General features: G+C 37.6%; 2 protein-coding genes across 2 annotated transcripts in view; both read left to right on the top strand.

Annotated features, from left to right (window-relative positions):
* Positions 1–17678, top strand: part of LOC137080903 (uncharacterized) — a 470496-nt gene that overhangs the window by 175792 nt on the left and 277026 nt on the right. The window lies entirely within an intron of this gene.
* The window catches only part of LOC137080985 (uncharacterized), a 61189-nt gene continuing 44037 nt past the window's right edge, over positions 527–17678 (top strand). Inside the window, exons 1-2 of the mRNA XM_067447613.1 lie at positions 527–969; positions 13160–13210. Of these exons, the coding sequence (XP_067303714.1) occupies positions 13196–13210 (15 nt within the window). The 5' untranslated portion in view covers positions 527–969; positions 13160–13195. The remainder of the gene's footprint in view (positions 970–13159; positions 13211–17678) is intronic.

The following is a 17678-nucleotide window of genomic DNA, read 5'->3' as shown; positions in this document are numbered from 1 at the left end:
AGTGATATTACTTATTTTATTCATGGTCTTAGCGTAATTAGTTTATACGTTTGTAATGCATGGGGCATGCAGTTCTTGCAAGTTTCTTGGTGTGTTTGCTGTATTGAATTGGGAATGCAAATGAATATTTTTTGAGGCTGAAGATGAATTTCCACCTGCGTGGACAATAAAGAGTTGTAATCTAAACTACACTTAGTTCAAATAAAATACTAGGTACACAGCCATTACAGAGTATACTCTGTAAATCCTTATAATTATATTGTTTTACCACAGATGGCATTGTCAAAAGCAAGGATATGTGTACTCCGTTTAGCCCTTTTTATTATTACTTTAGCGTTTGTAACATTATATTAATCTATTATGTCAAGTTTTCTCATGCATTTTAAAGACGTGGGACGTCAAACAAGTGACATCACCGCATAACGCAAATAGTACACGCATGCGCTGTCACTGTCATTGCGTTTTAAAGATATGCAATACGTAATATGTGACGTATATTAGTGACGTCAGCGCGCTACAGTGCAGAGAGGGAAAACAATACCAAAATGTGTTACTACTGTATGAAAATGACTTATACATTTCAATTTAAACGGTTATCTCTGGAAAATATTCTTACCGTTGTCTCAAAACGAGTTGCCATGTTGCCAACAAAATCTCGTTCTGACTTCTGACATCTCGTGTGGTTCGGTGTGATTTGGACAACGTCAAGTTACGCCCCTCTCCTGCAGGCCGCAGACAGCTTCAGCACCAAGAAAAAGTCCCTGTGTGGGGACTGTGTACCTCATCCTGTTTCAAGGTGGAGTGAAGACCGAGAGAGAGAGAGGGGAAGAGGAAGAGAAGAAAATAAGTTGCTGTTGTTTCTCTTAAATTTTAGCTACGTTTAAACGATTCGCAGTTTGTTTATCTTTTATTTAACGCAGACGTTGGGCACAAAACACACAAGAACTTCGGGAGAAAGACTGAAACAAGGTCGGTATAGTTGAATATGTATATTCAATATAGCACTAAAAGTATAGCACTATAGGCTATAGCCTATTTGAATGTGCGAGTAGACTGTGAAGCATCGAAATAAAATCACCCTGGCTGAAGCGAAACCGAAACCAGAGACATTGGCGAAAACGTAGGCCTACTCAACTTATTATTGTTATTTTTACTATTTCGTGTTATAAATAGGCTACTTAGCAAAAGAGTCACAGCTTTCAAACAATGCAACGTTGGGATGCCTGTTTTTTAAAAAACAAATTTATACGTGTTGTTATTGGGTAAATTTAATTATTTATTTAATTATTTATTCACATCTATCTATCTATGGTAACACTTTAGTATGGTGAACACATATTCACTATTAACTATGACTTTTGCCTAGGTAAACTCTTAATTTACTGCTTATTAATAGTTAGTAAGGTAGTTTTTGTAGCGTTTAAGTTTAGGTATTGGGTCGGATTAAGGGATGTAGAATAAGGTCATGCAGAATAAGGCATTAATATGAGCTTTATAAATACTAATAAACAGACAATATCCTAGTAATATGCATGATCATAAGCAACTAGTTAATAGCTAATAACTGAACCTTAAAATAAAGTGTTACACTATCTATCTATCTATCTATCTATCTATCTATCTATCTATCTATCTATCTATCTATCTATCTATCTATCTATCTATCTATCCCCTAAGTTTGTAAAGCTGTTGTTTTTCTATACTGTTTCCTATTTTATTTTATTGATTGAATGGCATATTCTTTACCTGATCACCTGCTGCTCCTCTTCCTCTGCTGACTTATTTACCCAGCTGCTTTACCTCCAATCTGTTATACAACATGTTAAGAGATTATACACCTCATAACGTTATGAAATTTGTGTATAATCATTCATAAAATTCTAACATAGAGATTATAAAAAGAAAGATATTAAGTATTACAACAGTAGGCAGTGATTCACTGTTTAAATGAGTGAACCACTTAAATCGTTCATTCATCCAATTCGTTTAAAAGTCTGATTATTTTCCATGGAAAAAAACACTGATGTGAATACTTTTGTCATTAAAGGGGGGGTGAAATGCTGTTTCATGCATACTGATCTTTTTACACTGTTAAAGACTTGGATTCCCATCCTAAACATAGACAAAGTTTCAAAAGTTAAGGTGGATGTTTGATGGGAGTATTTCTTTGTCAAAAATACTACTTCCGGTTAGTCATAAGTTTCGGCAAGTTTTTTGAGATCATGCGTCCCCATTGACGTTAATGGGGGCGGAATTTCCTTGTATGGGCCTTACGGACAATTCTACCGGAAGAGCGTGAGAGAGAGAGAGAGAGAGAGCGAAAGCAACAGGCTACGCCCATCAAAGCGCTGGCTCGTAGGCTGCTGCACAGGTGATGTGCACATAACAATGTCACCAAAAAAGTGCGTTTTTGGTTGCCAGACCAAGACAGTCCTGCACAGATTGCCAAAAAACCCCGCGTTAAGGCAACAGTGGATGGAATTTGCTTTTCCGGATCAGCAACTGAGTTGCGCGAATGTTTATATCTGTTCACTGCATTTCGGTGCCGACTGTTTCATAAACAAGGCCCAGCTCGACGCCGGATTTTCCGATCGCCTAATGCTGAAGGATGGAGCAGTCCCAACGATAAAGGTCCCAACGTTAGAACCGCAGGCTGTGAGTAAGACTGCTTCAAATGTCTGTGTTTTTTTTAGTCCGCTTACTGTCTACACAAACCACGCGTAAACACACAAACACACGTGCACAACTGCACTTCCCACATGTACACCTTCAAAGACAAAAATACGACGATATAATTCAAGTATAAATATGTAAATAACACAAGCCGCTAAGCATATTATATAGTTAGTGTATAACTTGTAGCACATAGAGACGTCCTGCTCTAGTCGTTTTTGCTGCTGCTCCTGTTCAACTGCAGCCTCTGGGTCTGATTCCGGATCATAGATGTATGGCTGGATCTGATTAAAAGCCATATTTTTATTTTGAATAAAGTTTTTTTCCCGCTGTTGACACAGCTTTGCTACTCTTTGCAATGCTACTCTATAGGTACTCAAGATTGACATGACACTGACTGAAACTGAGTGTTTCACCCCCCCCCTTTAATTACAGACACTATTGAAAAATTAACTAGCAAACCAGACGGCTGCTCTGTTAACTTGTTATACTGATAGTTATAGCTAAATGCATTGCAATGGATTAACGTTAGCTAGCTAAAGCATATGTGGTGTGTACTTAGCTATTACCAGGCCCGGACTGGCCATCGGGAGCACCGGGATAAATCCCGGTGGCCTGGCAACTAATTTGGCCTGCTGCCATGGAGACCGTTTATTTTTATTTTATTTTTAATAATTCTTATTTTATATTATTGCTTTTACTAAAGTAATCATTTTCGAATTCACGTTCCCCCCTTTTTTTAATCAAAAGAAGGTGGAGATAATCATCCTAGCACTCGCTGTGGTGCAGTGATCACTCATCAGATTCAGCCAGGCAGAGAAAAAGCTTTTAATGAAACAATTTTTAACTTAAAAACATAAAAACAACATTTTGTCTTAAATATAATACTTTGATTTATACTAAAATAGATGGAGACAGAGATATTTAAGAAAAGTAAGAAAAGGAAAGGGGAAGGGAGGGTACCGTTTGAGATAAAGACTTTAATTATTTAGGTAAAAAAAATAGGGTTGTCTGTGTTTCTACATTTTATTTTGGGTGCATACTGGCCTGGATGGGTGTAGGATTTCCGATTGAAATTGTGTCCCAGTCCGGCCCTGGCTATATGTGCTCTCCTAACTTAGAGGCGCACTTCATAAACTGTAAACCTTTCTACTCGCCACAAGAGTTTTCCTTGTCCGTTCTCAGTACTCAGTATCTGCACTTCACACCTCCACCATCACCTCCTGCACTCCTCCTCCTCCCCTCTCCTGCCATCCAACCTGAGCTTAAGGTCTGTGTGGAGGACGTGAGCCGAGTCTTCAAAAAACAGAAGACCAAGAAAGCTTCAGGCCCAGACGGCATCTCATCTGCTTGTTTGAAAGCCTGCGCTGACCAACTGGCCCCAGTCTTCACGCAGATCTTCAACAGATCATTGGAGCAGTGTGAAGTTCCCAGCTGCTTCAAACGCTCCACTATCATTCCCGTCCCCAAAATCACTGGACTAAATGACTACAGACCTGTTGCTCGCACGTCTGTTGTCATGAAGTCATTTGAAAGACTGGTATTGGCCCACCTAAAGGACATCACTGGACCCTTGCTGGATCCTCTTCAATTTGCCTACAGAGCAAACAGGTCTGTGGATGATGCAGTCAACATTGGACTATATTATATCCTGCAACATCTCGACAGACCTGGGACTTATGCAAGGATCCTATTTGTGGACTTCAGTTCGGCCTTTAATACCATCATGCCTGATCTCCTCACAGCCAAACTGACCCAGCTCTCCATACCATCCTCAATCTGTCAATGGATCTCTAGCTTCCTGACAGACCGGCAGCAGCGAGTGAGACTGGGTAAACTCACATCCAGCACTCTTACCATCAGCACTGGTGCCCCCCAGGGGTGCGTTCTCTCCCCACTGCTCTTCTCCCTGTACACCAATGACTGCACTTCTAAAGACTCCTCTGTCAAGCTTCTGAAATTTGCAGATGACACCACTGTCATCGGCCTTATCCAGAACGGTGACGAGTCTGCTTACTAGGGCTGTCAAAATTGCTCAAAAATGACGTTCGAATATTCCCTCAAAAACAAACACAAATATTCGAACTATTCGAACATCTGGGCGCGCATTTTGTCAATAACGCGCATTACGTCAATAACAGGACAAATTATTTCAAAGAGACATAAACTAATTGTATAGTTTGTCTATTTAAGTTTATACATATTTGACAACGTATTACTTAAACAAAAACAAGTAGATTGTTAGGCCATCCTTAAAAATATTCTTGTTTGCCGTAACCCGACCGACCCTGTCAATTTAGGGCCGACTCAATTTTTTATTTTTTTTTCCTTTTAGTCCGACCGACTTGCCGGTTGTAAATTGGCTTTAAGACCGACCAATTTCTTTTTTTACTTTTCAAACAACTAATACAACAGTAATAAAATAATATGAATTATATTTTAGTAAGTATTATAAATGTATAAATTGCCTGGGCCATACAAACGAAGGCTACGTTCTTTCTTTTATAGAAAAACCCGTGACGTCATCTATGTTTACACTATGGTTAACGGATGTCACACTATGGCCTGCACGTGCGTTCGTTTCGGCTCGGCTCGGCTCATACTCTCATTCACTGTAACGTTAGACTGTTAAAGCCCTGTCGGAGATTTCGCCGTGTGACAGGAGTCAGGACCATGGACACGTTACACACACCGGGCAAGTGCACTGCAGAAGGGAGGGCTTAGTTTGAGCCCCTGCCCTTTTTGAAAATGAATCAAAAGTGCCGCTCTCAACATTCATCATTACTATATTGTGGCGAATAAAACAGATTTTGAATTATAATTAATATAACAACGTGTACAAAACAGTAACAAATGGCGGAAAAGCCGTTTATCTTGTCTCTGTCAGTCTGAAATGTCGTTGTCATAACGCGTTGCTATGGGTGGCGTGTGTTCTGCTCGACCCCAGCGCGTGGTGGGAGCTGCGGCACAGGTTGTAACTTGAAAAATAATGCTTTATGTGCGGTTCTGTCGATGGATACACGTGCACTACAACAGCGATAATAAAAGAAAACATGGGCAAAACGGTCTATATTTGTTAACTGTGTTCAATGCATGCGAGTGCTGCCGTATGACCAGTCATTTTCGCCATCATCACCCAGTATATTCGCCAGAAGACGCGAATGAGAACCCTCTGCAGTAAGAGAAGATCTGTCTCTTTGCGCAGCGCGCGCACGTCTCACAGCGCACAAATATTGAGTTCTTTCAAGTCTTGCGTTTGAACGGATAAACTCACACAAAAAGTATGTCAACATGTCGATCTTGATGAGTATCCATCAGACAGTCTATATCCCTTAAGAGAACTTTATACAGTTGAGAAAGACGATGCATATCTCTGTATTAGGTCTTAAAGGGGCAGTAGCCTTTACTGCTGTCTGTCAAACAAAAGATAAGGACTCACTCACTGCTCTTGATTGAATAGCTGGTTATAGCTACTTAATTAATTGAATTCATAAAAACAACTTTTTGCTTTTTAATATTCAAATGCACTAGTCTATATCACCAGATGCGTTGGTCTGGCAAGAAGTGCAAGCCACTTCAGAGACACAGATAGTTGCGTGTTCTGAGTTAACACAATCGAGCATAAAAATAAGAAACATATCACGGGAAAATACTAAAACGGGAAGACAGCGGGAAAAGAGCTAAAATACGTGAGAAACCCGGAAAAAAAGGGAGGGTTGACAGCTTTGAGTCAATGACAGCTAGCTGGTGGTTGGACCCTTTTCTTAAAGAATGCACCTGAAATTTATGCAATAAACATGTTTTTGACAAATATTTCAATTTGTTTGTTGTCTATATAGCCTGCAATTAGCCTACACGCCCGAAGGCACGGCTTGAAGACCCAGTCAGTGATGTCACGATATGCCAATTTGTTTAAATTCATACCTACGTAATCACCATCACCAAAAATGTACATTTTTTTTTGTATTAAAATTTGAAAAAAAAAAATATAGACCTACCTACCGACCCTTTTTTTAAAAAATTTTACTGTTACTGCAAACCAAAATATTTTTAAGGATGGCCTTATTATAAATTATTATTATATATTATTATATATAAATTAACTAATGGCCAAAACTAACTGATGTATTTGAATATTGGGGGGGGTTACCGCTGTGCCCCTGTGTGTATCTGCCGTACTTTAGCGTGGCGTGTTGTGATCGCAGTAGCTTATCTGCCCGTGCTTTGCTCAATCTCAGCAGAACTAATGAACATTCAGATATTAGTGAGTGTATTAACACAGATCGCTCAACAACTGTTGGGAGCAGAAGCATAAAACTTATTATAGTAAGCCGAGACTTTGGTTTGGATTGTTTTTTTTAGTGACTGTCAACATCAAAATGTGTAACTGCTCCGGATATTACTGTCGTAATTCCACCGAGACGTTTGATTGGTCTGTGAGGCGGAAGTGTGTTTACGGCTGTGTGAAACTGACCTACTGCTATTTTTTATATCATGCTTTTATTTTGAAATGAAAGCAACGAATGGTAAAATTGGATTTTACAACCGTTGAATTATAGCAGTTAGTTTGCTTAATGTTTTATAATGTTACACATACACTGTTTACAATTTTAGTGTGAGATTACAATATATACCAGGTTAATACTTGCATGTAGGCATGTGTCGATATCAAGTTTTCATATTGCGATTAATTGCTGAAGCTTTTATTACGGTATACAATATTATCACGATATTGAAATAAGTTACCATAACAGCTTTAAGAACTATTTTTGTAATAACAAAAATAACTGAATGTTTAAATACAATAATACAATGCACCAAAAATACATATAGCTCTGGAAAAAAGTAAGAGAAATCAATGTTAAGTGGTCTCTTGATTTTTTCCAGAGCTGTAAAAGTACATGTTTCAAACAGATTTAATTGCAAAAGAATTAGGCTATAAAGAACAACAGGTAACAAATTACACTAAGGTCTAGGGCTGCACGTTTTCAAGTTTTTCATTAACCGTTAACCGAGGCCCTTAGCGGTTAATACTCGGTTAACCATAGTGTGCGTCAGGGTTATTTTTAGCTTATTAATTTGACGACCACCATCTCCGTAGTGAACGCGCCTATAGAGAGAAATGCACATCATGGATTACACAATCAGAGAGTACCCTATTTCTTTTCGTTTTAAATTGTTAAAAGACATTTCAAGTTTCTTAAGATCTATTTCATGTCTGCGAGGCGTACGCTGAGTTTCGTTAAATTAGGATGAGATGCGCTCCAGTTCACGAGCAATGCGAGCGGCCGCGAGGTGAGGGCGCCTGCATGATTAGGGCATTAGTAAAATATGCAGCCGAGAATGATTCACACAGACACAGCGTTTGACCTATGCGTTTGACTCGCGCGGCTGCTGAGCCTCTCCCGGCAGAGAGTTCAAGCATCTGTGGACTCGTCCCTTCAGCTCTGGCCATCTTGCTTTCAGTCCACGATCAGCTTTTTTGTTTTCTTCATTACAGTTAAAGTAACGTCTGCTTTTCTCTAGTCATTCACAAGTTTCTCACTTAAAACTTTCTTTCTTCTGCTCCGTTATGCACAGCGCGCGCGGCTCCCGCTCTGCTTCTGCCCTAATGCGACTTATAGTCCAGTGCGATTTATGTTATTTTCCTCTTCATGACGCATATTTTGACTGATGCGACTCATACTCCGGAGCAACTTATAGCCTGAAATATGCGGTAAGCACTGCATTGCAATACTTGCATTTCGCCCCGTCACTCTCATTTTTAAAGTGCTCCGACGCTTTCTTTGCCCGCTTAGAAAGCTGGTCATGACTTCTTCTTGTGGATATTACAAATGTCTGGCAGCGCTCTGGCGGTCTCTAGGGGTGAAAACATATATTACAACTAAATTCAAAGCACGTCATTGACGCCACTTAACCGAGCAAAATGTTTCACTCGGTTACACAATTTTTAACGGTTAATCGGTCAATCGGTTAACCATGGACACCCCTACTAAGGTCTCATTATTTAATGCATTAACTAAGATTGAGCAATAGCTACATTTGGTACAGAAAGTATAATGTTTTTGTTAATGTTAGTTAAGAAATATTGATCATTGTTAGTTTTATCTTAGGTCCATTAAAAAAGTTATTTTGTTATTAAACAGTAACTAAGAAATTAACATTACTTATAAGAATTAATTATTTAAAAGTATTTTTCATTGTCAGTTTGGTGATAATGAAACATATTAACTAATGAAGTCGTATGTCTTTTGGACAAATAATCCAAAAAATTCTAATCATTAGGGCATGTTGTAGTCCAGATTAAAACATAATGTTTCAGTTTGAAAATAAATAGCCTTTTAAGTCTTTAAGTATTAAGTATTTGGTGCTGAGATGAACAACATTGAGATTACAAAAACGAATGGCTGTTTTAAAAACTACACGCGGTTTGTTTTGTTTGCTGGTTTCCGGGGTAATCGCTGCATTCTGCAGTTCATCAGCGCCCTCTGCTGTCACTGAGCGGCACTTCAGCAGCGCGTCTCCTTCACTCGTTCATGTGTTTTTCATTAACATCTGAGCGTGTGTCCCTTTGACGCAGAATACAGCGATGTTGAGCATTTATACGGTTGGTAGGCAAAGTATTCTTGAGTGCATTATAAAAAAAATTATACTGCTTGTAAATTGTTTATTTGTTCTAATTTTATTACTCAGTTTACATGTCTTTTTTGTGGATTCAGTTTGATTCAGGCTTGTGCTGTGTGTCAAGGTTATTATAGTTTTGCTTTTTGAAATTAGTTTTTATTTTATTATCGTTTTCAATTTTGCTATAAATTTCAGTTTAGTTTTAGTTAGTTTTACAAATGGTTTTGCTAGTTTTAGTTTAGTTTTTATTTTGCAAATACATTTCTATTTAGTTTTTATTTATTTAGTTTCAGTTTTAGTTTTAGTAATTATAGTTTAGCAGAGTTACCATAATGAAGTGTAGAGACCAAATCAAGGTTTTTAATTTCAGCAAAGTTTAATGTTTGCACAGATTAAAGTTTAATCTTACTAAACTTCCTTAAGTGAAATAACTTGATAAACGAGCATTATTGTTTAAAGGGGGGGTAAAACACTCAGTTTCAGTCAGTGTCATGTCAATCTTGAGTACCTATAGAGTAGCATTGCATCCTGCATATCTCCGAAAAGTCTTTATTTTTTTAATAATTATATAAGAAAGATGCGCTGTTCCGAGTCTTTCCGAAAAAAGCCGAGCGGGTGGGGGCGTGTCGTGTGAGCGGAGCTAAATAATGATGTGTGCGCCGCTGTGTTGAGTGCGTCGTAAAGCTGTGTCATCCCTTTCAGCGGGAAAACTTTATTCAAAATAAAAATATGGCTTTTAATCAGATACAGCCATACATCTATGATCCGGAATCAGACCCAGAGGCTGCAGTTGAACAGGAGCAGCAGCAAAAACGACTAGAGCAGGACGTCTCTATGTGGTACAAGTTATACACTAACTATATAATATGCTTAGCGGCTTGTGTTATTTACATATTTATACTTGAATTATATCGTCGTATTTTTGTCTTTGAAGGTGTACATGTGGGAAGTGCAGTTGTGCACGTGTGTTTGTGTGTTTACGCGTGGTTTGTGTAGACAGTAAGCGGACTGGTTTTGCACGGCAGGTTAAGTTAGTGTTTACATAGAAAGACACGGAATAGTAGCGCATTTGAATGAAGAAGCGCGCTTATTTAGTTCAACATATTTCCCCACTCTTTGTGTATTGTTGTTTGGAGTGCTTTTACAATACACAAACATAAAGTTACACAAATAGTGGCCAGCTAAACAAATGTACACGCACTACACATCGCATGCTCCATTGATCAATTAACTATACGTGATCATGTTTGGGCTACTTGATGAGCATAGGCAAAAACACAGACATTTGAAGCAGTCTAACTCACCGCCTGCGGTTCTAACGTTGGGACCTTTATCGTTGGGACTGCTCCATCCTTCAGCATTAGGCGATTGGGAAAATCCGGCGTCGAGCTGGGCCTTGTTTATGAAACAGTCGGCACCGAAATGCAGCGAACAGATATAAACATTCGCGCAACTCAGTTGCTGATCCGGAAAAGCAAATTCCATCCACTGTTGCCTTAACGCGGGGTTTTTGGGGAATCTGTGCAGGACTGTCTTGGTCTGGCAACCAAAAACGCACTTTTTTGGTGACATTGTTATGTGCACATCACCTGTCCAGCATCCTACAAGCCAGCGCTTTGATGGGCGTAGGCTGTTGCTTTCGCTCTCTCCCTCTCTCTCTCTCTCTCTCTCTCTCTCTCTCTCTCTCTCCCTCTCTCTCTCTCACGCTCTTCCGGTAGAATTGTCCGTAAGGCCCACACAAGGAAATTCCGCCCCCACTAACGTCAAAGGGGACGCATGATCTCAAAAAACTTGCCGAAACTTATGACTAACCGGAAGTAGTATTTTTGACAAAGAAATACTCCCATCAAACGTCCACCTTAACTTTTGAAACTTTGTCTATGTTTAGTATGGGATTCCAAGTCTTTAACAGTGTAAAAAGATCAGTATGCATGAAACAGCATTTCACCCCTCCTTTAAACCCAGGACGGTCTTACAAAACATGCATAAAGTTGGGTCTTCCCCTTTGAGCAAAAAAGCTTGAGTGAAACTATGACCTATACAAACAACGATCTGGAGATTAAAAATGAAATAAATTATATTTTGATATTAAAAATTATATTTAATATTTTTGACATAGGCTAATACTCAGAGGATCTATCTTAAGGAACAAAATAAATGCAACGTAAAATATAAAAGTAAAAATTATAAATTCCAGACAAACTCATTCATAACAAAGATGAAATATTGTTAAACAATTAAAAGCTTATTTTAATTTCTCCAGTAGTACAATGTAGGCTAGCAGTGTAAGACCACAGCTAAAGTCATCTGAATACAGCCAACACACACTGGTGTGCTGTGTGTGTGTGTGTGTGTGTGTTGTGCTATAATTGTAAAGGGGACCAATGTCCTCATTTATCTAGTAAAATATTATGATAACTTTAATATTATTTATAAGCCTTTTTAACTAGTGAGGACCAGTCAAATGTCCTCACTAGTTAAAAGGGCTTATAAATCGGCCAAAACATGTTTATATTTAAATCTATTGTTTTGCACGTTCTTGGGATGGGTAGGTTATATAGTGAAACAAACGTGTGTGTGTGTGTCCTGGTATTCCCTACTTTGTGGGGAAATGTCTCCACACAGATAATAATATTATTAGTAGTAAATGATTATGATAACACCTTTGAGCCTGTCAATATTATGCAAACATGAAATCTCAAACGCACAGTAGGCTAGTACTTGCTACTAGTTGCTGACTTTTGCGCCTGCGTCTCTCGTCGCGTAAGAAACGGCATTCTGAAACAGTGAGCTTAAGTTAAAAGAAGTTCAACGTGCATCTCATTACCTTGTGTTATTTCCCATTTCACTGCCACGGACGCATTGATTCTTTGTGAGCTGCCGTTTGGGACTAGCGATGTGTTGCCTGTCTGCACGCGTCCGTCACTCAGATCACTTCACGCGCAGTAGCGCAATATACAGACACTCCCTCAACCGCCACAGTCAGATTTTCCACCAGGCTAAATAGGGGCTTATTAATAACGAAAACAAATATTTATTTTTGCTAATTATTATTTTATTTCAGTTAGTTTTTTAGTAAGAGTAGTTAGTTTCGTTTCGTTTTAGTTTTTTATTTATTCAGATTTTTTAATTTTATTTCAGTTTACGAAAATGTTTTTTGACCAATAGTTTTAGTCTTAGTTTCAGTTTTCGTTTACGAAAATAACCTTGCTGTGTGTAAGGTATTGTGCCACAATTGCCTCATTGTAAAAACAAAAGTGTTGTTGCATCAAACATTCAGGTGAGATAACTGTATATTTTTAAGAAAGTCTAAAAAAATCCACTCACCTAAGGGGGGATTCCCCCATTTTAAAAAACGAAATTCAGGTCCTTAATGAATGTCTGTAAATAATATAAATAACTCTACATGATAAAAAGACTTCAGATAGAGCAGTATGGGCAGATGCTGCTTCCTGTGATCGACCATCGGCTCCAACAATCCTGATCGGACCACCCTTATTTAATATATCAAATTTCTGTTCTGCCATGTTTTCATATATGAAATACCGGTATTTATTTAACATACCTGTAGGTCATATTATTGCTCTCACACAGGGTGTATTTACACTTAACCACATAAATGTCTCAACAGAACAACATCGTCGTCAATCTTTGTGATGGCTCACTAACTTTCTTGTGATGTACTTCTGTTATTGAGTGGTTGGACAGCTCAATCAGTAAAAAAGTGAATAGGTGTAATAGTTAAAATAAGTATTAAGTTGTTTATATGAAAATAAAAATATTATTTAACAAAAAAACAAACAAACAAAAAAAAACAACAATCCTGTCTGCCTTTTCTAAATGAGTGTTATTTTGTGTTTAGCAGTTCTCTGGTGATAGTCTTCTGTGAGCTGGAGACATGAGTGAATCACAGGTGAGTTAAACTTTACATTCATCAGATGAAAATGATCTACCTTTTCTAATTCTCATTTGATTATAATAAAATCGGAACATTATTGATTTAAAAAAAAAAAGATATATTAAAATAGTATTAAAATTGGGTATCAAAAAGTTCTTTAACAAGTACATACAACCGTACCACATGAGAGTTTGATGAATTATGAGCAGCAGCTGGTTAAGATGTACAGAGACTGTCATATTTATTTTCCCCAGCAACCACCAATCCATATGCAGGAGGGCTGCAATGATAATCTATTAATTTAGTTATAATTTAGTTAAATTGTCCCGATTAAAAGTAACACAAACAGCATATACTGACTGTATACACTCAAAAAAATGACTTTGTGGCACTGTTCCTTTTACCCAAATATTTTTTGTTAAAATAACACATATATATTTATTTTGCCACCAAAACACTATTGTATTGCGTTAAATTAACTTAACCTGCATCACTTTCCACTATACTTAATTATCAATCGTTAAAGTAATGTAAACGGTTTCATTTCGCAATTCAAAAAAAAAAAAAAAAAAAAACCCGGATGTGACGATTTCCAACGTATTGGATGAACTTGAAGACGACGCGCAGCACGAAGGTGGCAAGGTAAGAAAATATAAAGTTTATTTAAAGGCAAAGTCTTTTATTTCTGTTAATATTTCGTTAAGTCTGTTCTGGGATGTCTGTTGTTTAACTATCAAGTATTGTGGGAAATGTTGTGACATTTTTGGGAGTTCATTCATGCGATTGATTCGTTTAAGGTGCATGTGATTCTCTGTAACGTATATTAACGTTAGTGTATAACACTTATATATGTAACGTTATGTATGGACGTGGAAAAAATGTTTGGGCAACATACTAAAATTCTAAATAGTTTTCAGTTAACCTAGTTTTAAGTTAATGAAACGAGCAGTTAAGTTATCAGGCATTCAAAAACGCTTGAAGTGAAAAACACTGTGTGTGAAGTTTATAACTATGAAGTTAGTGTACACCTTATTAATAAACCGTACTACATGCAGATAAGCAGATTAAGCCTGCTAGCATATGAATGCATTGCAACACATTCAGTTTACTTAACATTAACGTTACACATCATGTTCATTTTCTGGTTAATCTGTTTATCTGCGCACAGCCTGTGGTTTATTAATAAGAATTTGATCTTGTAATATTACCCTCTCAGTATTATTAGCCACCTTAAGCATTTATGGGAGGAAAATGCTTAGAAATTACACATTTTATATATATATAAAATGTGTAATTTCTAAGCATTTTCCTCCCATAAATATGTATTATATATCATATATATATATATATGAATGAATGACAGTATGTTTTTCATCATGGCTTTTCCAGTTCATCCGTACCTATGGTGAAATGAAGAAATGTCACTACTTCATTGATAGAGAGCTACGTTTTTTGGCTAAGGTAAGTGAAGCACTCTATTGCTTTTTAAGATTTTTAAAAAGTAGTAATATTTTTGCTGACTTTTGTTACAATCTATAGTTTGGCACAATGATAGTATTTAGCCTAAAGTTTTATGAATTCTGCTACAGTACGTATTGCACTGATACAGTATTAGCTGTGAGCAGACTGTATCAATTAGTGATTAGAAAAATTGTTAATTACAGATCAATTATTTTGCACTCCTTACATAAATTAGGAAATTCATTTCACTACAACCAAGTTTTATCAAACTGTGGTCAAATATTACTTTAATCTGTCTAATGAGTGCGTTTTAACGAGCAGTGAATGTTGATTAACCATCTGGGGTCATCAACGATACTTGACAGTAAATGGGTTAATATATATATATATATATATTGTGTGTGTGTGTGTGTGTGTGTGTGTGTGTGTGTGTGTGTGTGTGTGTGTGTGTGTGTGTGTGTGTGTGTGTGTGTGTAACATTTGGTGCAAAATGCAGTTTCATCAGTTTTCCTAAATTAGATCGTTCGAATGTTTTACACAATTACATGTGGTAGAGAGCTGAATGTAAAGGCTTTATTTTGTTAATGTTCTTATTTGTATCTTTAGACTGATGACATTGAAGTGAAAAGAGAATGCATAATCGAATCTCTCGGTGTCTACCTGAATGAAGACCCTAGCAGTCTGATATGGGAGTATATTGTGAGTATATGTGCTTTTTAAATGTTTTCTGCATTTTTCAGGATGCTAAATGCTTTGTTAAAGTTAATACACAAGAATTTAAGAGTATTGTATTCTTTTTAAATGTCCCCTCTAGGATGCAGACATTGCCAGCATTGAGGAGGCGATCCAGAAGACAGTGATGGGAATTTATGTAATAAGACTTGAAGGTGCAATGCATAGAAGACAGCCCAGCAGATGTCGGAGTGGTGTTAGAGGGCCAACATTTCTTCAGGATCTTAGCAGTGTCCCATATGCAACAGCCATGACTGATATATGGACTGAACTTGAGCTACCCTCCTGAACTCAGGTACACATTCAATGTACTGCAAAAGTAAGTTCTGGAGCTGGATGTCAACAAGTTATCCAATAAAGTTCAACACTGAAGACCAAGCTGTTAAACACTGAAGAACAAGCTCTTCTCTGATATGTTTGCGTAAGGACTTCCTGGAATGCCAAAATGTTAATGTAACTGTCTAAATTTTGTAAAAATCATTTAAAGGGTTAGTTCACCCAAAAATGAAAATAATGTAATTTAATTACTTACCCTTATGATGTTCCAGACCCGTAAGACCTCTGTTCATCATTGAACACAAATGAAGATATTTTTGTTGAAATCCAATGGCTCAGAAAGGCTTCCACTGGCAGCAATGACATTTCCTCTCTCAAAACCCATAAAAGTTACTAAAGACGTCAGCGATTTTAAAACCCCGCGATCCGAACCGCTGAATCGATCCGCTAATTCATAACACTCCAAAGCTTCAGGAAGAAATGTTTTCGGCCGTCACGTAGTTATTTAGGGTTTTTTTTTGCGCACAAAAACTCTTCTCGTTGCTTCATAAAATTATTGTAGAGCCACTGTAGTGATATGGGCGTTGTAAAGACATATTTAGTGCCTTTTTCAGTATAGGCACCAGTCCAGCCCTATGTCTGATGGAAAAAAAAAGAGAAAAGAAAAACACAGTGCATTGACAGACAATAGTGGGTGTTCAACTCACCTAATAGTTACAACTGAGGCTGGATTTGGTATAGTAAGGGCTAGAATGTTAAACATCTAGGGCTAAAAGCATAAAATATGTATTCATTGGTTTAGAAAATATAGACACAAGATGTTTCATGGAAAAATATGGTAGGTAAACTGAATGTTGGTCACTCCATCTTGTTTAATAAATTTAACTTTAACTAGAGCTGGATTAAATAATAATAACTCCAAAGTCAAAAACATGAAGTCAGAATGCTGTCATCAGTGGGATAATGAGATAAAAATATTATTGGCCAAGGATCCGTGATAATGAAGAGATCTCCAATATCATTCTTAAAGAAGCTCATGAGCAACAACAAAAAGAAAATTACAAACTTAAAATGAGACGAACAAATTATTAAATGCACTTGAGAAATTAAAACAGGCTGTCTCAACTGCATCATAACTAGGTCTACTATCTATTAGACTTCATGGGAAAAAGAAAGGTTCATGTACAGGGAATGCTACAGTGCCATGTTCAGACCTTGTGGCATTCCTGATGTTTCTCAATTAGAACAAAACCTGCTGAAGCAGAAACAAAGATATAGTGCTGCAACGACGCGTCGACGTCATCGATGACGTCGACTACGGAAATACGTCGACGTTCGTGAAATGCGTCGACGCGTCGTGTCAGACGTTCAATTCGCGTAATGTTGGTTTCTGCTCCTGGTTCTATCACAAAAACCTAGACCGCGAATATCAAAAGTATGGGAATACTTTAAACAGAGGCCAAACAGTGTTTCCCACACATAGACTAATTTGTGGCGGACTGCCACATAATCAATAACGGCCGCCACATTCGTCATTTATTCATTTTTACGCTATTTAAAAGACGCACGCATATTCGTTTAGCTGCATTTCCTTAAAGGGGTACTTCAGCGCTGGGAAGATGAATCTGTATTTAAACTGGGTCATCAATGCAGTAGAAATGTGAAATTATTTTTGAATTTGGTGTCTTCTAGACTGAGAAAAGACAGAAAATGTATTTTTGTCCCATGGGGATGAAAGACTACAATTCCCAGAATGCTTCGCTGCCCTGTGAGGCCATTCCCAACGCCAACAACTTCATTACTGTGACTGAGTTAGAGACACTACAATTAAAAACTGAACGTGTCTCTTCAATATAATGAGTGAGTCACCGCGCGAGTCTCACAGCACTGAGCACTAACTGCAGGAGTGATGAGAGCTGAGGTAATCGCGACTACACTCGCGGCATACATTCACACAGGAGTTCAGTCTGGCGCGTTTCAGTTCATGCCTTTGCAAGCTTAACTTTCATAGAAA

Source organism: Pseudorasbora parva, chromosome 1 (assembly GCF_024679245.1).
Source record: "Pseudorasbora parva isolate DD20220531a chromosome 1, ASM2467924v1, whole genome shotgun sequence".
Taxonomy (NCBI): domain Eukaryota; kingdom Metazoa; phylum Chordata; class Actinopteri; order Cypriniformes; family Gobionidae; genus Pseudorasbora; species Pseudorasbora parva.
Note: the sequence above shows the minus strand (reverse complement) of the source record. Positions and strands in the feature narration are given on the sequence as shown.